Raw genomic sequence first — 24,849 nt, 5'->3', positions numbered from 1 at the left:
CAAACCAGGCCCCTGCGGGACCTTTGGAAGAATCAGCCACCTCCATGCCTCGCTTCTGCAGGTGCTCAGGACAGCCCAGAAGCTGTGTCACTCAGACCCCTGCAAGAAGTCAGCATTCCACAGAGCAACTGCCAGCTGTGGGCGCCCCAGGCCGTGCACAGAGCCGGCACCTCCTCCAGGCAGCACAGAGCCGGTAACTGAGGCAGCAGGGGCAGCAGGGCTGGGCCACTTCTCCCAGCACAGCATGGGACCCCTCCAGCACTCCAGGCTAGGTTGGCGCCGGGGCTCTCTCTGCCCAGTCTCGCTCTGTCTTCACTTCATCCTTTGCAGGCCCCTCCAATAAACTCCGAGCATTCCTGATTCCAGCATCTGCTTCCCAGGGAACAAACTCACACGGGGCTCTTAAACCAACAGCACCATGCAGGGGCTCACCACGCCCCATCCCAGGATCCCCTTTCTGGAAGGCAAGACCTTAGGCATTCCGATCACCCCTGATGTTACTACTGGGCCACTTTCCAGGAAATGAGCAGGCGCCACGAACGTGGGTCCTCAGAGGGTGAGCCGGTCGCCGACTGGGCGCTTCTGTCACAATGACACAAAACAGTGAGCACTGTGTGTGCGACACCGTTTTCAGATTTTCAGGTAAACCTAGGTACTTTTCACAGATGTAAACACAGAGTGGCTATTTAATTCCTTCAATTGATTGATCTCGTGTATTAGCATCGCTCAAAACTTTTTCTGAGTCAGTTACTTTTTAATCCTGTAACAAAGGTTAAAAGGGAGCCACACTACTTCACAAGGAATGCTTTACAGGACAAGGTAAGGGATGCTTGGTTCTTTTAAATGTCAAGTTTGAGAAACCAATACTTACCCTCAGCTGTACCTGAACTCTCCATTCTCACGCAAGGTTGAGGAACCAGAACGGTGGATGGAACGCTGTTTAAATTATTCATGGCTGAAAACTACCTGCTCCCTGGGGGTCTGTTTTCTGATGTCTCTGTTCATCGCTAACGTAGGACGAGCATGCCCCAGTGCCAAAATCTGAAATCCAAAACGCTCCCAAATCCTGCGTGTCTCAAGCAGGGATGTGAAGCCGCGAGTCACTCACACATACGGCATCAAAGTAAAATGCATGTAAAAGATGCTGTGTGATTACCTGCAGGCCGTGTGCACAAGGTGTCTACGAAACACACATGAATCTCGTGTCCAGACTTCGGTCCCATCCCCCACCCCCACCCCGCCCCACAGTCATGTGCCTCCTCCAGCATCCAAAACCAGGAACCTTCTGGTGCCAACACTCCAGACGACGGCTACTCAGGCTGTGCTGCGCATTTTATGAGGACAAATCATTCTCCCTGGAGGCCAGGTAGGACAGGTGAGGTGCCAACTCATCACTCCCTGTCCCACCTGCAGGTGCGAGGCCAACTTTGTAATGTGGAATCATACAACGCGTCTGACCCAATCCCCTTTCTTCACACAACAATGTGAAGCCAGCATTTGCAGTTGGAGCTTCTTCAAACAACACAACTCAGGAAGTCTCTGGCTTGCTTCTGACTGCTCCACTGGGCGTAGAGTTTTTATTCATGATGAATTTCAATGTGAAAACATTTTAAACTTGAGTTTCAAAACTAAAACTATACAAACCACATGGTTAGATATTTTGTTAGTCTCAACTCAGATGGCTCAACAATACCATTACCATAAAATTTCATGGGATAATTTCAAGGTCCTTTTAAATTGGTATTATTGTTTATTTTGGATATTGATAATAGGACAGCATTAGCAATGTATGGCAGAGTTAATGTTTAATACACATAAATAATACATTCCAGAAAATCCACAAAGAATCACTAAAAATTTAATAGCAGTGTCTCAGTTGAATATGTTTACTTTTTAAAGTTCATCCTCAGAAAGAACATGTACTGTCAATTAAGCAAAACTCAACCAGGATTTTCATTCAGCCCTGGAATCTGATCTTTAAAATTAAAAAAAGAAGAAAAAAATCTTTCTCTGCTATTCGTGGTCCCTTCTTCGGGATAAATCTCAACATCTGGATACCAGAATCAGAACAGCAAAATCCATGGAGACACATGTGCGATTTTATGCCTGCAAACCCACCATTTTTTAGGGTAAAACCACTGTAGTGCACCTACCCTTGTTTCTTACTCCCCAAAACTTTCAGTGTTCTCCAAATGTGTCCATCGTAAGAAACAACACACACTACAGTGCAGGACGGCCATATCCTGGATGCACCCCGCACCCTGACAGGGGCCATTGCTAAGCCCCGCCTTGGCTCCCTTAGACAAACAGGCTGTGACCTCCGGCTTGAAAACCGGTCCCAAGGCCAGCAGCACCAGAGGCACCTGGGGCCTTGTTTGAAGGGCAGAATCCCCAGTCCCACCCTCCAGACCTCCTAAACCAAGAACTGCATTTTAACAAGCTCCCCAGGGCAAGTCTGCAAAGCCTGGCATTTGACCAGAGCAGAAACCCAGAACGTGGCTCTAAATAATCTTGGTGCAAAGACGTCCTATCAGTCCACTGAGTTCAAGAGGCTGCATGCTCACCGGCAACTTTGGTGCACACAGGGGTGGGCATTTGGCCGGCATCCCAGGTCAGAGGGCCTGGATTCCATACCCAACTCCAGCGCCTGACTCCTGCTTCCTGCCAACGTGAACCCTGGGAGGCAGCGGTGATGGCTCAGGTATCCAGATTCCTGCCACCCACATGGGAGACGTGGATGAAATTCCTGGTCCCCGGCTTCAGCCTCAGCCCAGCCCCAGCCACTGTGGGTGAGTGACCCAGCAGATGTGAGCTCTTTCTCCCTCTGTGGCTGCCTATAAACAAATGAATGCATGAATGCAGAAGAGTTTAAAAAAAAAGCCTACACGAAAGTGAAACGTCACTGTTAGTGTAACCGACTGTTTCCTTTGACAGCAGAGGATCCCTAACCTGGGACCCTGGGCTCCAGGCACTGAGCTGGTGGCAATAGACTTGTGTGCACAGAAAAGTATGTGTGCTTGTGCTTATTTGCAGAAGGAAATACAGAACTGTTAGAGTTCCACGAGTCAAGAGGTGAAGATGGAGCTACACCAAGACATGGAGGAAATTTACCACCTTACCAAACGAAGTCAGCAAAGCTGGAAAAGCCATACACCGTATGATTCCAATATACGACACTCTGGAAAAGGCCAAACTATGGATTCAGTAATACAATCAGTGATTGCTGGCTGGGAGAGACGGGGGAGGGGGAGGACAGCAGAGTAGCAGTGACGTCATGAGCCATCTGTCCACACCTGCAGAGCACAAGACTCCAAGAATGAACTCCACGCAAACTGGGGCTCCGTGTGACAATGACACGTCAAGGGGACTGCCCTCGTGGGAGCTGTAGGGGGGGCAGGCTGTGCTTGTGTGAGGTCAGGAGGCACCTGGGACTCAGTGTGCTCTCAATTTTGCTGTGAACCTAAAACTGTGCTAAAGCAGATGGTACATATGTGTACAGACACACGTAACACACACGGCCCCCGTGAGAACACGTCCTTTCTGCCACACACGGGCTGCATGGTGACAGTGTCCCCTGGGAGAGAGAACACAGGGTGGGTGTATCCCCGGATGCTGAATTCTGTCCCAGATTACAACAAAGCCCCGGGGTCACTCTGATTGTGACCATTAGGTATTTAATTCAACCAGCACCTGTATGTTGAGCACCTTCTATGTGCAAGGTACAATGAGTGACATAAAAGTGACACGTGATCACTAAGTAATCTGTACTCTGCAAGCAGGTGACGCCCTTGTGTGTCCTAAATGATGACATCATCACTACGTAACTTACCATCTAAACGCTAACTGTGCAAAGAGCTGTTCACACTTCTCCCCCACGGCAATATGGAGTCTGCCCCCTCCACGCAAACCACCCTTCCAGGGGCCACAGGGATGTCCCTGTGACCAAAGCCCCCGGAGGAGCCTCCACCCTCATCTCCCCAACCCCGCACCCACTCAGCTCTTCTGCTGCGTGCTGGCTCTGTTTCAGCAACTCCGTGTGTTCCTCCTCCCCTTCCCCAGCTCTGCGTGCTGGAGAGGGGCCAGTGCACAAGCCCAAGCCCCTCCAGGGTCTTGGTCGGTAGCTGTCGCTCCCCCTCTTCGCGGAGGAACGACACAGGACCCTGCGCTATTTTTTTGTCTGCTCGGCCCTCCCCGGGTTTGCTGCCGGTTCTTCCCAGGTTGGCTACCATCCCTTCCACCTCCGTGGAAGGGCAGTTCCCCCTGCCACTTTCCCCACTTCCGCGGGGGAGCAGCACACCGCCGGCCGGCTCTCTCGGGGGCTGCTCAGATGTTCCTTCAGATAGATGTTCCTGGTGCATGTTGTCTCTCTCCTCCTTTATAGTCCTCTTCCACCAATCCCAACTCTGCTACCCACACGCCGAGTACGCTGCTCTCCTCCAATCAGGAGCAGGTCCTGCTGCTTATTGGTCAAACTGGAGGCAGCTGTGTAGAAGTTGTTTCCTCCTCTCCCAGCACCATATTGTGGGAGAGCAGATGCATAGAATAAGTCTTAATTCCAGTAACAGTCTAGTCCGAGTTGCTCCCCACAGGTAGCCAGTCTCCCCCAGGCATGGGGCCTGCAACACAGTGTTCAGGCTGTGACTCAGAAATCCGTATCTCCACTCTGACATCTCCCAAGAACTGTAGGCTCAGCTCGGCCCTTGACCTCACAGCCTGCTCACCTAACAGCTATCTCCACGTAACCTGGCCAAAGCCCGAGCCTTCACCTCCTGCCCCTTGCAACTTCTGCTCCTGTGGGTGTGCCAGCAGCCCGGGTGGCACCAGCACTCACCACTTACGGCAAAATCTCTGCAGTCACCTTTGCCTCTCCTCCCCTCCACACCCAATCCATCACCAATTCTGTCTTTTCCACCTTCCAAGTACGTTTCCAGTCTCACCACATCATCCACTGTCACCGCCCTGGTGCCTGGCCAGGGCTTCCCAACAGGCCTTCCCTGCCTCAACTCTGGCCCTGCCAGCTCATTCTCCACACAGCCGCAGGTGCAGCATTCTCCGTTTTAATGGGTATAAAACATACTTCTGTTAAAGTCGCTAACAAAGACCAACTTCAGTCAGATCATGTCACCCATTTCCGATGGTTCTTCTCCAGCTATGTACAGAATAAAATGGGGGAAAAGAAGTTGTCATCCTTGCCTATGCAGAACTCTACAGTACCGCCTCATCGCCATCTCTCACAGCCCACACCACTCCACCTCACTCCACACCAGCTCCCAGCCCCATTTCTGCACGTGGAATATGCCAGCAAGCACCTGCCCCAGGGCCTTTACACGTGGTACTCCCTCTTACTGCAACACTTGTCCCCGTATAGATGACACGGCCCACGCTCTGCCTTCCTTCTGGTCTCTGCTCCAACGCCATCAGCTCCCAAAGAGCAATCCCAAACTCCTGTGTAACACAACACCTCTCCCCTCCGTCACTGTCCGGCTTATCCTGCCACCGTCCTGGAGAATACCAGCCACATTATCCGTAATTCCATGAATGGACAAAGACCTTGAGAAAGATGGAATTAAAAGATAAGTGTAGGAGGCAAGTGCTCGGCGTAGCAGCTGAGCCTGCGCTGGCGTCCAGTGTGGTGCTCCACCCTGGACACCTGCCCCCAGCTTCTGACTCCGCGTCCTGGTAACGCACACTCCCCGAGGCAGCACGGATGGCTCGCGTCCGGGTTCCTGCCACCTGGAGAACTGACATTGAGGCTGGGAGCTTTTTCTGTCTCTTTGAAGCTGAAATAATCGTTTTAAACCAGGTTTTTAATGATTAGTACATATTTCAGCAAAACTTCCTGAAAGCTATGCCTAGTTTTTCATAATATGTGTTTTCCATGAAGATTCTGAAGACCCTTCGTATGTCCACTTGAGCATATTTTACATCAACCACCAGAATACAAGCTCCAGGCAAGCAGGGACTTTATCTATTCAGGGATGCTGAATGACTTCATTCAAGTGGGTCCCACGACGTCACAAAATAGAGAGTATAATTTGTTGATATGCATACGAAGAGATGATAAAACCCACAGTCTCCAAGTGAAATAACTCCCTATAAGGTAGAAGGAACAACAGTGCTACTTCTGCTCTGGACTCTATTATCGCCGGGCACAGAGCCAAAGACATTGCTGATGTTTTGAACCCAAGTCCAACCGCTCAGAAAGTTCCCTAAAGCCCTCAGGGGTGTGACTAGAATATTCAGAGCATCCACATAGAGGATTGTAGCCTCCAGTGTAGACAGGAAAAGAAATGGTTCCATCGAAAAATATTTATCAGTTGAGTGTCTAGCCTAGGTTAGTTATTGACAGTTATTAAATATCTAAGCAAGGTTCACAGAAATACTGCGGATGCTTATTAAAAACGCAGCTTCCTGAGGCAGGCGTTTGGCACAAGAGCTAACAGATCACTTGGGATGCCTGCTCCCAACTCCAGCTTCCTGTTAATGCGCACCCTGGGAAGCAGCAGGTGATGGCTCAAATACAAGGGTGGGGCCGGTGCTGTGGTGTAGCCGGTAAAGCCACTGTCTGTGGTGCCATCATCCCATATGGGTGCTGGTTCGAGTCTGGCTGCTCCACTTCCAAGCAGTCCTTGGGCTCCTGCACCCACACAGGAGACCCAGAAGAAGCTCTTGGCTCCTGCCTTCGGACTGGCACAGCTCCAGCCGTTGCGGCCATCTGGGGAGTGAATCGGTGGATGGAAGACCTCTCTCTCTGCCTCTGCCTCTCTGTAACTCTGCCTTTCAAATAAACAAATAAATCTTTTTAAAAAATAAAAAGAGATCAGCATAACAAAGAGATATAGCACTATTCGTAACAGCCAAGAGAGGGAGTCAGGCTAGGTGTCCACGAATGGATAAAGCGAACAGGGACATGTACTCAATGGAATGCCGCTCATCCATCAAACGCACGACACATTGCCACTTACAGCAGAATCAATGGAAGGAGAGTATGCTAAGCAAAATAAGCCAGGCATAGAAAGATAAACACCCCAGGTTCTCTAACGTACGTGGAACCTAAAAAAGTTTATCCCAAAGTAGAGAAGAGTTAATATTAGAGGGGAGAGAGGAAGGCAGCAGATGGGAACCAAAACACAGCTGATGGGAGAAAGGTCTGGTGTGCAGGGCCCCGGGAGCTGACCGCAGTTTACGACAGCCTATTAGATATTCAAGAGGAACTGGGAAAGAGAAGCTCAGAGCCTCCGCCCATGAAGGAATGCTAGGCAGATGCAGATGCCAGTTATCCAGATTTGCTGAGTACCTGTTGTAGGCACGCATTGAAATATCACACTCTACCCACAAATACGCACAATTACGCGTTAAGAAGAAACAATGTTTAGAAGTCTCCAATGTTTTGTCCTATCAGATATCTTGGCATTTTTAAGCTGTAGCATTTTTCTGATTGTATAATAATACACCTTCAGGGAAGATGTGAAGCACAGCAGGTTAAGCCTCTGCGTGGGGTGCACACATCCCATGTCAGAGTGCCTGGTTCAAGCCCCGGCTACTCTGCACTTCTTATCCAACTTCCTGCTAATGTGCCTCAGAGGTAGCGTATGAGGGCCCAAAGTCCTGGGTTCCTGCTACCCCCATGGGAGATCCAGACAAAGTTTCAGCTCTTTGCTTTGGTCTGGCCTACTCCTAGCTGTTGTGGGCATTTGGGGAATGAACCAGCAAATAGATCTCCCTCTACCCTTATCACTCTGCCTTTCAAATACACCTTTTTTTTTTTTTTTAAGTAACACACACTCATTATAGAACTCACAGCAAGTTTTTTCTTCCATTTTCAGTTAAGTGCCACCACCCCGCAGAAAAACAGGAGCAGAGAACGTGCAAATGTCCTGTGGCCACCAAGTCACAGGGCCCATCAGGACGTGCCAATCTGCCCAAAAGGCGACCGCAGCTGATTTACCAAGAAGAAACAGGGGCAGCACATGAGAGTGACATCCTCCTCCGGGAACACAGACGTCGAGGGACAGACTCTGTCTCTTACGAATGTGTTCTCCAAAGGATAAACTCGCCACCGTTCTGGGAAGCGGAGCTACTACAAATCAGCTCTGCAAACGCGGACAAGACGCTCACAGCTCAACGCGTCTCTTGTCAGCCAGGTGGGGACAGGGTAGCGAAACGCACCCTGCTTGTGGCAAGGGGATAAATCGGGACCGGCTCAGAGCCATTCCTAATCCCTCCCCCGGGGATGCAGATTCCGGCATTTTCTCCACGTGCTTTGTGTCCTGGAGAAGGATCCGGTTCATGGACTGGCTTCCCGGGCTTCCTGGTGTCCCCACGCATAACGCCACTCCTCCCAAAACCTGGTTAGGCTCCTGCTTCCACAGAGCATCCGCGGAGGTTTTAGGTTTAGCCCCTTGCATGCTCAGAGCTACCTGAAGTTGCTTCCAGAGCGCCAGCCAGGGGACCACGCGAGGAGCAGCGAGTCCGCCCAGCCCCGTGGGTGCGCTGGCCCCGTAGCCACTCCTCCTTCCAGGATGCTCCCCCTCGCCTCCCTCCTGCGGCTGCTACCTAAGAGTGTGCTAACACAAACGGATTTCTGAAGGTTTGGGAAAAACAGAGTCAAAAGTAGTTGACTGCCATGCAAATTTCTGATGAAGGGATTTCAAAAAGTTTGTGCAAGAAGTGTATTATGAAAAACCCACACACAGACTTCTCAAAAATTTTTATACCAAAAGAAGTCATTTTTTTTTTTTTTGGACGGGCAGAGTGGACAGTGAGAGAGAGAGAGACAGAGAGAAAGGTCTTCCTTCTCCGTTGGTTCACCCCACAATGGCCACTGCAGCCGGTGTACCGCGCTAATCTGATGGCAGGAGCCAGGTGCTTCTCCTGGTCTCCCATGGGGTGCAGGGCCCAAGCACTTGGGCCATCCTCCACTGCCTTCCCGGGCCACAGCAGAGAGCTGCTGGCCTGGAAGAGGAGCGACTGGGACAGAATCCAGTGCCCCAACCGGGACTAGACCCCGGTGTGCCGGCGCCGCAGGCAGAGGATTAGCCTAGTGAGCTGTGGCGCCGGCCAGAAAACATCTTTTAATTACAATTTCCACAAACTTTTTCGAAGTACCCTTGTGTATCAAATTATATATTCATGATCCATTTTACATGATTAATGTAATATCAGGAACCTATTACGTGGTGTTGTACTGGCAACATTGTGCTGCATTGATGATACTCAACACGACGACAGTAAGTGCTTCCTGCGCGCTGCACACTGCACCAAAGTCTCTAAACGCATCGACTGATTTAACCTTCATGATCCTGGGAGGTGGGTGCGTGATTTCATCCCCATTTCATAGCTGAAGAAACTGAGGCAGCTGCTAAGAAGTAGCACCAACTTGGTCCCAATGGTTAAAAAAAATAAGCAAAAGCAGAAAAGCTGAAGAAGAAAGAAACATAAGATGTGGGGCGGGAGGGGGCGGGGGATCGTAACCGGAAACAAAGCCTGAACAAGCTGATCTGTTAGACCTCCAGCAAGGAGGCAATGAAAAACCAGCTCAGAGACCTCAGCTGCCATATGGGCTGCCATCTGGGGCTGACATCCCGTGGAGCGGTGTCTACAGGTTAACTAGAGGTGGACAAGAGGACTGACTTCCTTCACCAACTGCAGGGTTGCGGGGCAGCAATGGAGGGTCAACTTCAGCATCCACAGCTGTGTTGGTTCAGGCCTGTAGCCCTGGGAGCTGCCAGCCTCCTGGAGCGCACACATACGTTCACCTGAAATGGACAGAGACGTGTGATCCCCGGAAGACGCTGGAGGGCTGTGAGGCCTGCTGAACCCAGGAGTTGAGCCACGTGGAGGTGAAAGGGGAACCGAGAGGAAGCAGCCGGTCAGGGTGCAGGCTCACGGCAGCCCTGAAGGCCCCACCCAGCCCCTGGCATCAGCCGCCCTCGCAACAGCCATGCAGTGTTCCAGGCACCTGGGAGCAGGTGACCTGTGTCCTGGAAGGCAAGTGCTGTCTCTCTGGTTTCTTAGCCAAGGCCCCCTGCCACCACCTGGCATGGCACATGGAAGGCTTTGGTAAATGTTTGTTGAATGAAAGAGTGAGCCCAGGTTACAAAGTCTCCAAATCATTCCTCATTACAAGAAAGGGCAGAGAACCCCTCACAAAGCCAAGGCAGCAGGACTTGGTGATGGCGGCAGCAGGACTTGGTGATGGCGGCAGCAGCTGAGCACCTGGTCCTCCTCGGTGTGGGCGCAGACACGGCCCCTCTTCCTCCAGGATGTTAAGGTTTTGAGTTCTGCGATCCACACTGTCGGAGACGAGACCATCCATTGCGGCAATGTACAAAAGAAGAGGCAAACCCCAGTCCTCAGGGACCGCAGGGGCTTAGGATGGCCCCACGCCCTCCTCCACGGGCCCTCCCCTCCCCCACTAGGCGATCCTTGCCAGGATTCTGTGCTTACTGGGTCCTTCTATTGCTTTTCACCCTGTGCCTCTCCAAACAATGGGATTCTTCGCTTTGCCTCTTTTAGGCTCCTGGTTTCTATCTCCTGTGTCTGTTTTCCACCTGCATTTGAGAGTCACCCACTCGGAGCGTAGACGGGAGTGGGCCCTAGTAGCTGGTTCTCACCGCTGTGATGTCCCACCGAGGACCAGGGCAAATGCACTCCTCCGTTTTCCCAATGACGGGCATGCGCGCACTGGCTTTTGTTGGGGGGGTTGGTGGTTTGGGGTTTGTTTTTTGGTTTTGTCTCCTTGCACCTGGCTTGCATTTGCACCTCATCTCCTGGTGCCCACGGGCAGGAGGTCTCCCCCTAAGATGGAGCTGCTGGACGGCAGGACGGTCTCCAGTTTTCCTGGATGACACCAACCGGACACCCAAGTGCTTCCACCGATTTAAGTGGCCCCCAGCGAGAGGACCACTGTGCCACAGCAACCAGCGAACACGGCCCACCTACACATCCACCCACTCTGAAGGCGTCACTGGACAGATGGGGGTCCTTGGGCAGGGGACAGGTGGTCATGAACAGAAGTAGCCTTGTATGATAGAGTACAGACTATTCTATTTGTCTTTTAACTTATTTATGGGGCTAGCATTGTGGCGTAGCAGGTTAAGTCATTGCCTGCGATGCCAGCATCCCATATGGATACCAGTTCATGTCCTGGCTACTCTACTTCCGATCCAGCTCCCTGCTAATATGTCTGGGAAAGCAGCAGAAGATGGCACAAGTGTTTAGGCTCTTGCTACCCATGTGGGAGATGTAGAAGAAGCTGCAATGGCCAGGGCTGGGCCTGGCTGAAGCCAGGAGCCAGGATCTAGGAGGAGGAGCTGGAGCAGGAATGGAACCCAGGTACATTGAAGCCAGGAGCCAGGAACTCCATTTGGGTGTCCCGTGTGAGTAGTAGGGGCCCCAGCATTCTGTCAGTATTTGCTGCTTTCCCAGGTGCATTAGCAGGGAGCTGGATCAGAAGTAGAGCAGCCAGGACAGGAACCAGCACTCCAATGTGAGATGTCAGCATCACAGTGGCTGCTAACCCCAAGGTGCTGCAACACTGGCCCCTCGGTTTTCTATTTTTTTTCCTCTGAACTTGACCTTGGTGTTTTGTAAGACATGCACCCATGTTGCTCCGTGTGTCTTAGTGACAGGATACTGCATCTTTAGAATGGGTATGCTCCTCTCATTGCATAGCTCACCACAAAGTATACTTCAAAAAGTCTGTGGAAATGTGGAAGTAAAAGACCACTTTATTTTGCTGTAAAATGCTTGGAAAACCATGAATAGTGATTTTTACATTTTTATTTATTCAAGAGGCAGAGAGACACTGAGAGAGAGAGAAAAGAGAGTGAGAGCGAGCGAGCACAAGTGAGCTTCCATTCGCTGGTTGACTCAAACGCCCACAACAGCCAGGGTAGTGACAGGGCTGAAGCAGGAGCAGGGAACCCACTCCAGGCCTCCCACAAGGGTGGCAGAAACCCAACTCGTTAGGCCAGCACCACTGCTTCCCAGAGGCTACACCAGCAGGAAGCTCGAGTGAGGAGCTGGAGCGGGAATGGGAGCAGGCATTCCGATGGGTGGTGTGAGTGTCTAACCACTAGGGAACACGCCCACTCCTGCAGGGCATCTTCTTAACCATACACACTTTCGGGAACCTTCTGAGTGTCTGTGTAGGGTCACGTGCACCTGACATGCCAAGAACACATCTGCGTGCTACAGCCGTGTCATTTCTTTCATAAGCAATGACTTGGCAGGGCTGCAAGGAGGGACAACTCGAACTGTGTTTAATGACGGCCGCCAGCACCACAGAGAATCGGCTCCCACCTCCTGCTCACTACATGTGTAAGGTCTGCCATCATGATGGCGTGATGCAAATCGAGAGTATTTTATGGCCCATATTTTATATTGCACGGTTATTAACCATCCCTTTATGTCCAACACCTGCACTTAAGAGGGTACAAACCACTTGTTCTGGCACAGAAGGGCTGTCTTAGGCCATGGTGCATGGACACAGTGCCCAGCATGCCCCCTCCTCCAGCACGGCCATGAGGCACACACAGAGCCTGCCGGGGCTTCTTCCCACACACGTCTCTAAAGCTGCTTGCGGGGAGAACCCGTCTTTCAGATGACAAAAGCATTGAGGAAGGCGCCTACCAGAGGCAAAACCTCCCCTCTGGTGGACACACCACGTGGGGCCATGCCAGGCCACCTGCCAGCCTTCCTCCCCCAGAACCCCAGCCGCACTCCAACTTCTCACGAATACAATTCCCGGAGCAAACTCCCAACCCAGGTGTCAGAATGAAACTGTGGAGGAAAACCTGTTTTCCTAACGTTGTCGTCAAAAACACCGACTTCATAGACGCTGGCGCTGACGATGGAGACACAGGAGGAGGGATGGGGAAGCCATTGCTCAGGTTCTGAAAGGGGGCAGTGCTGATTGGCTTATAAAGCAACCAGACGCTTTTCTCTTTTTTAAAAGACTTATTTTATTTATTTGAAAGACAGAGTTACAGAAAGAGGTAGAAAGAGAGAAAGGACTTTCCATCCACTGGTTCACTCTCCAGATGGCCACAATGGCCGGAGCTGCGCTGACCCAAAGCCAGGAGCCAGGAGCTTCTTCCAGGTCTCCCATGCAGGTGCAAGGGCCCAAGGACTAGGGCCATCTTCCACTGCTTTCCCAGGCCACAGCAGAGAGCTGGACCGGAAGTGGACCAGCAGGGACTAGAACTGGCCCCCATATGGATGCCAGGGCTCCAGGCCAGGGCTTAACCCGCTGTGCCACAGCGCCAGCCCCAAGAACCAGACGTCTTGAATGCTCTCTATGTCACAGCCCACGCCAGCTATTAGTGACTGCAACTCTGCATTGCTGTTCATCTTTCCAAACTCAGGAAGTAATCTGAGTTGAAAGGTTTCCATTAGAGACGCTCAGAGTGACATGCCTCAGAATTGTCTCACTTCGTATCTACGCCAACACTGTGAGATCAGAGGGTGAACCCTTGCTGAATGCACAGAGCCTGCTCACTGACATGCATCTTCAACACTGTCCCCTAGGTCTGTGTAAGACAGCTGGGGCAGGCCACGGGTTAAGCTGCCACCTGCGACGCCCACACCCCCATCAGAGTGCGTAGGATTCAGTCCCACCTCTGCTTCCCGATCAGCTTCCTGCCAATGCACCTTGCAGGCAGCAGATAATTGTCCGATTATGTGCATCCCTAACACCCACATGGGAGAGCTGGATGGAGCGCCTGGCTCCTGACTTTGACCTGGCCCAGTGCTGGCCAGAACGGGCATTTGGAGAGTGAACCAGTGGACAGAAAATCAATTTCTCAGGTTGGTGCTGTGGCATAGTAGGTTAAGCCTCTGCCTGTGGTACTGGCATCCCATATGGGCACCAGTTTATGTCCCAGCTGCTCCTCTTCTGATCCAGCTCTGCTTATGGCCTGGCAAAACAGGGAAGATTGGCCCTGCACCCATGTGGGAAACCTAGAAAAAGCTCCTGGCTCCTGGCTTTGTATCAGCCCAGCTCCAGCCACTGCAACCATTTAGGGAGTGAACCAGCGGATGGAAGACCTTTCTCCCTCTCTCTTCCTCCCTCTCTCCCTCCCTCCCTGTAACTCTGCCTCTCAAATAAATAAATAAATCTTTAAAAAAGGAAAGAAAATCAATTTCTCTCTGCTTGTGTGTGCGTGTGTGTGCATGTGTGTCTGTGTGTGACTCTACCTTCTAAATAAGCAAAAACAAATTAACTTTTTAAAAAGACTGTTTCAGCTTTCTAAATTAATTTTTAAAGAGATTTATTTATTTATTTGAAAGAGTTACACAGAGAGAAAAGGAGAGGCAAGCAGAGAGAAAGAGAGAGAGAGAGAGGTCTTCCATCCACTGGTTCACTCTCCAATTGGCCACAACAGCTGGAGCTGTGTCGAACCCAAGCCAGGAGCCACGAGCTTCCTCCAGGTCTCCCACATGGGTGCAGGGGCCCAAGGACTTGGGCCATCTTCCACTGCTTTCCCAGGCCACAGCAGAGAGCTGGATCGGAAGTGGAGCAGCCGGGACTTGAACCAGTGCCCATATGGGATGCTGGCACTGCAGGTGGCAGTTTTACCCACTACGCCACAGTGCTGCCCCTGAATTAACTTCTAAAACACAACAATATTGTCTTGCTGACATCACCTTTCCCTTCTGGTTGGTGAGGAAAACAATGCCAATGGAATGAAGTTAGGCGGCTGACCCTCCTACTCCGAGCCACGCAAGATCCTTGGGTGCCGCCTTCTCGTGAACTTCGTGTGCATCGCAAGGCCTCACATCAGTAGATGCCGGAGAAAAAAGTCTTCCCCACACTCATCATCAAACACGTCCCCACTCTTCTGGAAGAAACCGTATCGCAACCACGAGAGAACCCCACTTGCATGTTTTAGGTGTGACTCCTGTGTCCCCACGAGACACCACATAAAAATGAATTCTGCTGTCCCCACTCCTCTGTGTCCCCGGGAAAAATTCAGAGTCCTCCACTTGCCCAGAGTTACCCCGATTCCTGAAAGCTCAGGGCACCCGTACAGCTCGGAGAACACCTTCAAACTCATGTCACTTCTAAGTCTCGGACAAAGAAGCAGAGTGCGGGCAGGAGCCAGCTGCACGCGGCCCATGTCCGCTTCCCAAGTGCACTGGCTCCACGGCGTGAACACGGGTGTGTGCTAGACTTCGAAGGCCACCGATATTATAATTAAAAAAAAAAGATAAATCCTTCAAGACCATAAGCTTTCTTTCCATTTTCAACGCATGTCTTAGGCAAAGAACAAAAACGAGGGAGGCCATCCCAGCCACGCAGGGAAAATGAATTTATATGGGGAAAGGGAAGAACTGTCCACGTAGTCAAAGATGAGGGCGATCCCAAAAGTTCATGGGAAATGGGTTTAAAACTTGTTTCTTTTGGTGCAAAAGAATTCCTGAAACACATGCCCTCTTCTACAAGCTCAGGAAATCTGTTTTATAAAAAAAAAAATTGCAAGTGGATTTTAAACTTTCAGCCCCCAAATTAGTTTAGCTTGTAATTCCATTTTTCCACGAAATATCTGAAGTTCTCTCATACCCTGGCCAGCGCAGACAGCTGAAGCAGCCAGCACAGGGGTCGGCAGACACAATTCAGCATCTGCTGTAGCCTTTATACCCACATCTCGCCTATGCAAACCATCACTGCATTTCCTCCCTGTGGCTACGGCCCGCACGTCCAAGAGAGAGGGACGTAACCGGGTCACACACCTCCCGGGGCTCGCCCTGGCACCAGCCACACTCCTCCAGAAGTGCACAGAACGGAGCAGCCGGGCAGGGGTGAGGCGACAGCTGCCAGAGGGCTCCAGAGGGCGGCGGGCACGGAGAGACCCACCTGTGAACACCGAGAATCCACCTGTTTTCCCGCCGGCCTATTCCTGGCAATCTCAGACAGCCATAAGGGAGGTGGAACGCAAGCAGAAGCCGAAGAATCCGGCTCCAGGGTGGATGAGACCCTGGTAACAGACTATCAACCTTCAGGCTGTGACGTCCCCACAGCTACGACTCCACACTGCCATAATGAAGTGAAAAGCACCATAGAAAACGCGTAAACAAATGGGCATGGCTGAGCGCCAATCAAACCTTCCTTCTGGACATCACAGTTTAATTTGCGTACAACTGACACATGTCATGCCATATTCTATTGATTTTTTTTTCCAACCATTTAGGAACATGAAACCCATTTCCATAGCTCCTGGGCTGCATACAAGCAGGCACTGGGCTGGAGCTGGCCCACAGCCAGCACTGGCTGACCCCTGCCTTAACTGACAGGTGGGGGTCATCCCAGAGAATCCTGCCAAACAGGAAGCCACGAGCGGGTTCCGGGCCGACAGGGGACTTACCTTGCCGGGCACTGCGGGGTCGGGGACGGCCTGAATCATGCCCTTTAACAAGCCAGCTCCCTTACCGGCCCTCCGGAAGCTGAGAAAGCTGCAAGACAAAAGGGCCAACATCATAGCAAACCACTGCATCTCAGCATTTTCTTGTCCAGGGGTTCGGCCCCCGCCCCCCTGGACAAACAGTGTAAGCATCACATGCCCGTACCGACCTGCAAACATCTCCGGGTGTGGGCACTCCAGGAGGTGACCAGAGAGCTCGTGTCTCCAACACCGAGAAGGCCACTTAACCTTGACCCCATCAGAACCCCCGTGTGATGAGCCTGGAGGAGCCTGGCCCCACAGGAGACTGACTCTGGCCAGCACCAATTAATTGTTCATCTCAAAACAGCTGGGAGAGAGATCTTGAAAGAAATGACAAATGGTTGAGGGGATGGACCTGCCGATTACCCAGAGCGGGTTGTGATCCACTACAGACCTGTACTGAAACGTCACTCTGTAGCCCTAAGTATGTACAATCACTGTGTGTCAATTAGAACTAAACACATCTGCCTCTTTGGCAGCTGGCCCATGTCCATGCACTCACGCTCATATCTATGAGTGATCCCATCAAGGGAGAAGGAGACTCACACACAAGCCGTTTCCAGCTATATTAAGAAAACCAGGCTTCTGAAGTCCCCACCCAATGAATGCCATCTACACACAGCTCCTAGCATCACGGGTAAGTTCCTTAACCAGCACAGCGACCGCTCACTGGGTGCTGAAGTGCCCGCCCCAGCGCTGGGGACGCCACACGCATTTTCTCGCTCAATTCCTACTACAGCTCTCGGGGATTTCTCAGGCCCATTGCCCGGATGAGGCCATCGAGACCCCAGCAGGTCACTGCTCCTGCTCTGCCCAGGACCACCAGGTTCATGAGCCACAGAAACCTCGGGTGGGAGTGGCCTTGCTGACCCCAAAGCCCCTAAGAGACCTGGGTTTGACATAATTAACAGGTATGGGCACTGACTTAGAAGACAGATGTTTAAATACGGGTTAACTGAATTAAATACAAAGGCACCTATACTCCAGGGATCTGCCAGAAATAAACACTTCATCTCCTGCATCCTTTCCTATGAATTACAAAGCAGCATGGGCCAGTCACAGCGGCCTCCACCCTCCCCTGCCGCGCCCATGTCCCAGGGTGTTAGGGAACCCTGGCCTCTGGCCACAGTCAAGCCTGGTCCCTGCAGGAGATGACAGAAGGGCCAGAGTTCTTGTCCCTTCCCCTCCTGAACCAGGGCACCTGCCACCCCAGGTCGCTGGCCACAGCTGGATTCCCCACTGAGCCCCCCACGTGGCCCTGCCTCCCAGACCTCGGCCGGAACACCAGTTGCTTTCTGACCGACAATATCTTCCCTGACTTACATTTGCAGGTGCCATCAGGTCGTTTTGAAAGCAGCTGCCATTTTTACTGTTTGTACCCTTCTTTGTAAATACGGCCCATGAATTAGCACTAGGAAACCTCACAATCAAAATAAACAGCCTGAGTACAGAGACACAAGGCGGCCCTCAGAGCAGCTCTGAACACGGTGTGCAGAAGACGCCCGTGCCATCCCGGGGGCCTCGCTGCACGGGGCCCCCTCCCAGCACCCCCAGGTGCCTCCAGGTGTGCCTGCTCAGAGTCTGTCCTCCTAAAAGGGCTCCCTGGACCCTTCCAGGACTGGGGAGCTGCCTGGCCTGGAAGATGACACGCCAGGAACCTTGGGTCTCGGTCTTGGAAAAACTCCCCCTAGGCTCGGCACGCTCCTCTGGGGACAGCGGCTGCAGAAATGCCACAGGGACGAAGCTCTGCCCAAAAGCTGAACTGCACAGCAGCGGGAGGTCGCCCAGGCTCCCCGTGCTCTGTGGAGGGGTCCCAGGAGAGGGCAGGCCAGGCCAGAGGTCCGCAGGAGCCAGCACCTCTGACGTGGGGTCCTCGGCGCCCCAAGACAGCCGATAGGAGGGCAGCAGCTGTCCTGGAAAACCTCAAAGACCTCCATAGCTCCTGGGTGTCCCTCCCTCCCTGCACACGTGCGCTGCCACTCCCCTCGAACCCCAGCCCACCTCTGGTCACCTGTGACCTACAGGACTCAGAAGAAGGGGCAATGCAGGAGCCCAGACCTCCACGGCGCCCAGAGCCACTCCCCTCACCACCACCACCTCTGGAAACCAGTGCCTGTGCCCTGACAACCAGGACCAACTGCCAGGACAAGGGTTGAGGGGTGGGGCGTCCTGGATGTGCCCAAGGGTCACCTCGCAGAGGACAGCGGTCCCTGTGCACACCCAGGAGCAGAGCTGCGCCATGAGTCCTGTCGCCCACAGAATTGTGATGAACAACAAATGAGGCATTGCTTTCAGCCCCTAGATTTCCGCTGATTTGTTACACACAGATGCTGCAGGTACCCGTGAGTGTCCTAGACACAGGGAGAAGGCAGAGGCTAGGGAACGTCTGTTCTACTGTCGCACCACGGAAGAGGACACTCACGGTCCCAACTGTCCACTCCTCCCTGTGGTCACGCCCTCACCATGCGTCCTTGTGGTTCTCAGCTCCCGCCCTGGTTCTGGGGCTGCCCATGTGGCCCGGTCAGCAGCAGCAGGACACTGTGTGAGTTCCCAGCTGGACAGGCGTGAGTTGTTCTCGCTGCCACGGGAACACGCGCTGGCCGGCGAGCAGGAGGATGAGGGGTACGACCTGGGGCAGCGCCACGTGGCTGCACGGCCCAGCCAGACTAATCCAGATCATCTCGCAGACAGCAGCCTTCCCAGCCCCGGGGCGAGGCGACCAGACCAGGAATGCCAGGCAAGGCCAGCTGGCACGGCCAACCCACGGGCTCCCGGGGGAACACATGCTTACTTTTTCATCCACGGAGAGTGGAGGTGGATCATTGCACGGTGTTTGCGTGACCCTGGGTTGCTGACAGACACGGTATTCCTGGTATAACCAGGTTCCCAGGGTCTCCCCCAAAGTGTTTCCAGCCAGAGAGAAGACTCAGGCAGGAATTTCAATGGAAATTAACTTCCCTAACACACAGCCATACTGTGTCCACTCAGCTAAGACTCGCTCTCACACCCTGATGACTAAAGATAACCAAGAGACTTTTACCGGAAGACACCACGGGATTCTCTGAGCCCTCCCCCCTTGGCATGATGGAACCCTGCCAGCCTCTGGGATTCCCAAGAAAGGGAAGTGGGGTCCACATTCTGGATCCCCCATACCAGGGAGACTTCACAGAAGTTACAATGGCCCCTCAGTCTGTAACCAGTCAAGGCAGAAACGTGATAATCAACAGCCTGTGTCACATGTCTCCTGTGGGGAAGTCCTGGGTGCTATAAGCCATCAAGAGCAAGGTGGCAGGGGAGGGAATCCCAGATCCAGTACTGAGACAGTCCTGGTCCTACAGTGATTGAGATGGGGAAATGCAGATACAGGTGCAAACTGCCAGTCCTGAGAGCAGGTGGCCAGGGCGATGTTGCAGGAACCCCGGCCAACACCCAGGAGACAGAGGAGGGTAGACTGTGGGACTCCTAGCCCCCGGTTCCCCGGGGTGTGAGAGCACTGGACAGAGGGTCTGACAGAGGGCAGCAAGTTAGAACCAGATGCTTGTGGGGGGGGGGGTCCTCACGGGAAGGCGCAACCTGCAGACAGGCTTGTCCGTGGGAAGACAGAGTGACGACACAGGGAGATGGCAGCTGTCTGCAAGCCAGCCTCGCAGACAGGCAGGAACCAACCCTGCCCACCCCTGGTCTGAAGCTTCCTGCCTCCAGAGCTATGAGACCAGAGACTTCTGCTATTCACGCAGCCCAGCGTGTGGTGCTGTGTGACAGCAGTGCGAGGGGCACCTGCACCTCCACAGAGGGACTTGCAGGAATATTTTAACCGAGACAGGGGCCTGGCTCCAAGACCCCTGGCACTCTACCCTCCTGGACACCAACCCTGTCCCAGTCTCATCCCAGGCACCACATCTGGACACCCCATCCCCTAACCCCTCCTGACCAGAGACTCTCCATCCCATAGACGTGTTACGTCCCCTCCACTTCCTGGAAAGCTGTTCCGAGGGACACGCGAGAGCTGGAGCAGCCCAGGGCAAGCCATTCTCCCCGCTTGATCCTACTTTGGTTTTCTGAATGGTTTCTGAACACAGAGACTTGTTCTCCGCGTGTACCATTTGTCGAGAGGTTTCAAATACTTTCAAGTGGAGCAACTATGAAACGACTATATTAGGAGAAGTGCAGAGAAGCAGGGGCCTGCAGACTGTGCCCTTGACCTGCAGTGCTGCTGTGAGAGGCCGAGCAGAGAAGAAAGAGGTGGGGGGACTCCTGCAGCGTGACTGTAGCAGCCCCACCAGGCGGGCTCAGGCGGTGCTGGGCGCGAGGGTCCCGGGAGCACACAGAAGCAACACCACCCCTCAAACCACGGCCAAGGAGCTGGCACAAGGGCACTGGAGGTTTGGGGCCATCAGTGCCACATGCTGACGGTAAAAGTATGTACATATTCACAGGTTTTAGTCTTGACTAGGAAGGGTACGATCATCCGGGGCCTTTGGTTTTACCTTTAATTGCTCCTGTGTCCCCCATCCTTTCTCTTCGAGTCATTTGTCTTCCTTTTGGCCCACGTGGCTTTTCTTGGTCTCTGAAGATCTTGGAATAACCTGAAAAAGAAATTAAGTCCATCAAGCCTCATTTCTCCCCCAAAGATTAATGCCAAGGATGAACTGCACATTGCTGACAAAATTCATTTCTTTTAGAAGTAGGGATTCGGAAGGGCAGTGAAGATTAGGATGCTTAGGACGCTCACAACCCCTGCCGATGCTGTGGTGCAGTGGATTAAAGTCCTGGCATGCAGCATCCCATATGGGCACCGGTTCAAGTCCTGGCTGCTCCATCTCTGATTCAGCTCCCTGCTAATGCACCTGCGAAAGCAGTGGAAGATGGCCCAAGTGCTTGGGCCCCTGCACCCACATGGGAGACCTGGAAGAAGCTCCTGGCTCCTGGCTCCTGGCTTCAGCTCAGCCCAGCTCTGGCCATTGCAGCCATTTGGTGAGTGAAGCAGCGGATGGAAGAACTCTCTCGCTCCCTCTGTTTCTCTCTCTGTGTGTGTGTGTGTGTGTGTGTGTGTGTGTTTATGTGTCTACCTCTATAATTCTGTCTTTCAAATAAATAAAAATAAATCTTAAAAAAGAAACAAAGAATCCCCACACCCTGCACTACAGCACTGGGTTCAACTCCCAGTTCCACTCCACATTCCAGCTTCGTCCCGGGAGGCAGCAGGTGATGGCTCAAGCACTTGGGTCCCTGCACCCCCATGGGAGACCCCGATGGAGTTCCTGGTGCTGCCTTCACCATGGCCCAGCCCCCGCCACTGCAGGCATTTGGAGAGTGAACCAACAGAAGAGAGCTCACTCTCTCTCTCCACCTCTCAAATCAACTCAAAAAAATTTTGTAAAGATCTACCTGGAACTCTAAACTCCTTTATTCTTAAGTTCTTTAGGCCTTCGTTCATCTCTAAAACTTCTGGAGTCGTCTCTCCATTATGTCATATACGCAGCTATCGTTAGGCTGATCTTCAAAATATATCTAGTTTCTAATTTAAAAAAAAATCATTTATTTATTCATTTATTTATTTGAAAAGCAGGGTTGTAGAGAGAAACGGAGAGATAGAGAGAGAGATCTTCCATCCACTGGTTCACTCTCCAAATGGCCACAATGGCCAGAGCTGGGCCAGGCTGAAGCTAAGAGCCAGGAGCCAGGAGCTTCCTCCTGGTCTCCCATGTGGGTGCAGGGCCCAAGCACTTGGGCCATCTTCCACTGCTTTCCCAGGTGCATTAGCAGGGAGCTGGATCAGAAGCACAGAAGCCAGGACAAGAACCTATATGGAACGCTGGCACCACAGGCAGAGGCTTTACCCACTATGCCACAGCACTGGCCCACAGATTACATCCAGAGTCCACACACTTCTCTCTTGGATAAACTCAGCCACCTCCTAAGTATCTTTCTACTTCTGCCTTCATCCTGTTAGCATCTTTAACCAACAGGCACCTAAGAGGATCTTGCTAAAACTGACAGCCTAGGACAGGCACTTGGCACAGTGGCTAAGCTGCTACAGGGACACCACATCTATACCGGTGTCCAGCTCTGAGTCCTGGCTCTGCTCCCACCTCCAGCTTCCTGCCAGTGCACAGGCCGAGAGCTGCAGGGTGGCTAAGTACTTGTGTCCCTGCCACCCATAGAGGAGACCTAGATTGACTTCCGGGCTCCTGGCTCCAGGCTGGCCTGGCCCTGGCTATTGTGGGCATCTGGGGAGTGAAACAGTAGATGCATTACCTCTGTCAGTCTCTTTGTCTTTCTGTATCTCTGCCTTTCAAAAAATTAGAATTTAAATGTTATGAAACATTATTTTAAAATACCCTATGAAAGGAAAGAACTTAAAATCCTTCCTTTGGGGGGGGGGTAGCGGCACAACATTCCACCCCAGTGAGGGAGGTTCCGCATGAGAAAGCAAAGAGGAAGATCCAACAATCATAATATATGCACCCAACACAAGACCACCCAGAGAGACAGCAGAGGCTACTAGCCCTAAAGGGAGAGAGGACTCCCAGAACAAGAAGAGTGGAGGACTTCCAGACCGCACTGCCCTCGATGGACAGGTCATCCAGACAGAAATTCAGCAGAGAAACAACAGAGTTGAACCACACCACCCAGCAAACGGACCCAACAGGCACTTACAGCCCGTTTCACACAACAGCAGCAGAACACACATTCTTCGCATCAGCACATGGAACTTGTGCTGGGACAGACCCCATATCAGGCCACAGAGCAAGGCTCAGTGAATTTAAAAAGACTGAAATAAGACCCTGTGTCTTCTCAGATTATAAAGGAATAAAACCAGAACTCAACACAAGAACAATAAAACGATGACAAATACATGGAAATTAAACAACAGGCTACTGAGTGGCCAAAGAGTCACTGAAGAAATCAAAAAGGAAATCAAAAACTTCCTTGAAACAAATGAAAACACAACATATCAAGACCTGTGGCTACAGCAAAAGTGATATCAAGTGGAAAACTAACAGCATTGAGTACTCAGTAAAAAAAGATCTCAGGGCCGGTGCCGCGGCTCACTAGGCTAATCCTCCGCCTAGCGGCGCCGGCACACTGGGTTCTAGTCCCGGTCGGGGCGCCGGATTCTGTCCCGGTTGCCCCTCTTCCAGGCCAGCTCTCTGCTGTGGCCAGGGAGGGCAGTGGAGGATGCCCAAGTGCTTGGGCCCTGCACCCCATGGGAGACCAGGAGAAGCACCTGGCTCCTGGCTTCAGATCAGCACGGTGTGCCGGCCACAGCACGCCAGCCAAAGCGGCCATTGGAGGGTGAACCAATGGCAAAAGGAAGACTTTTCTCTCTGTCTCTCTGTCTCACTGTCCACTCTGCCTGTCAAAAAAAAAAAAATCTCAGAAAAATGATCTAATGATGCATCTCAAGTACTTACAAAAACAGGAACAAGCCAAATGCACAATTAGCAGGAGGCAATAAGTAATAAAAATTAGAGCAAAAATAAATTAAATTGAAACTAAAAAACCACAATAAATCAACAAAACAAAACCCTGGTTTTTTTGAGAAAATAAACAACACAGACGAACCTTTAACCAGGTTAGCAAAGAAAAAAGAGAAAAACTCAAATAAGTAAAATTAGGGATGAGAAAGGAGACATCACCACGGACACCACTGAAATACAAAGGACCCCGGGAAACGATGATGAACGACTTTATGCCAGCAAATGGAGAACCTGGAAGAAACGGATAAATTCCCGAATACCCATAACCTGCCAAGCTGAAATGAATACAGAAAATTTAGACAGATGCCTAATAAGCAAGGAGACTAAAGCAGTAATTTAAGTCTCCTACCAGTGAAAAGTCCAGAGGGAACAACTAGTTTAATATGCAGATCCCAGGACCAGGACTGTGGCGTGGTGGGTGGAGCTGCCACCTGTAGTGCCAGCATCCCATATGGGCACCGGTTCGAGTCCCGGCTGCTCCACTTCTGATCCAGCTCTCTACTACGGCCCGGGAAAACAGTGGAAGATGGCCCAAGTCTTTGGGCCCCTGTACCCATGTGGAGACCAGGAGGAAGCTCTTGGCTCCTAGCTTCGGGTCGGCACAACTCCGGCTGTTGCAGCCAATTGGGGAGTGAACCAATGGATGGAAGACCTTTCTTTGTGTCTGCCTCTCCTTCTCTCTGTGTGTAACTCTGACTTTCAAATAATTAAATAAATCTTTTTTAAAAAAATATGTAGATCCCTATAGGAGCTGTACTTTTTAAAGATTAGAGCACTACCAAGCCAAAGAGAAAGAAAGGAAAAAAAATCTCTTTTGGAATAGGTCTGTCGGCACAGCTCGAAAAGCCAGTCTTTCTTTTTTAGAGATACGGGAACTTCTGTACTTACACAGCTTTCCAAGTAAAGCATCCAACCCT

The 24,849-nt window shown here is 51.9% G+C and overlaps 1 protein-coding gene across 5 annotated transcripts in view; it reads right to left on the bottom strand.

Moving 5' to 3' along the window:
- Window positions 1-24,849, bottom strand: part of ERG (ETS transcription factor ERG) — a 273,981-nt gene that overhangs the window by 170,655 nt on the left and 78,477 nt on the right. For all 5 annotated transcript variants that reach the window (XM_089330556.1, XM_051833641.3, XM_017350791.4 and 2 more), the window contains 2 exons: window positions 20,936-21,034; window positions 16,371-16,458 (listed from right to left, as the gene is read on the bottom strand). In XM_089330556.1, coding sequence (XP_089186682.1) covers window positions 16,371-16,409 — 39 coding nt within the window. In that variant the 5' untranslated portion in view covers window positions 16,410-16,458; window positions 20,936-21,034. The remainder of the gene's footprint in view (window positions 1-16,370; window positions 16,459-20,935; window positions 21,035-24,849) is intronic.

This window comes from Oryctolagus cuniculus, chromosome 4, assembly GCF_051225735.1.
Source record: "Oryctolagus cuniculus isolate XC-2025 breed Fujian yellow rabbit chromosome 4, ASM5122573v1, whole genome shotgun sequence".
Classification (NCBI taxonomy): Eukaryota; Metazoa; Chordata; class Mammalia; order Lagomorpha; family Leporidae; genus Oryctolagus; species Oryctolagus cuniculus.
Note: the sequence above shows the minus strand (reverse complement) of the source record. Positions and strands in the feature narration are given on the sequence as shown.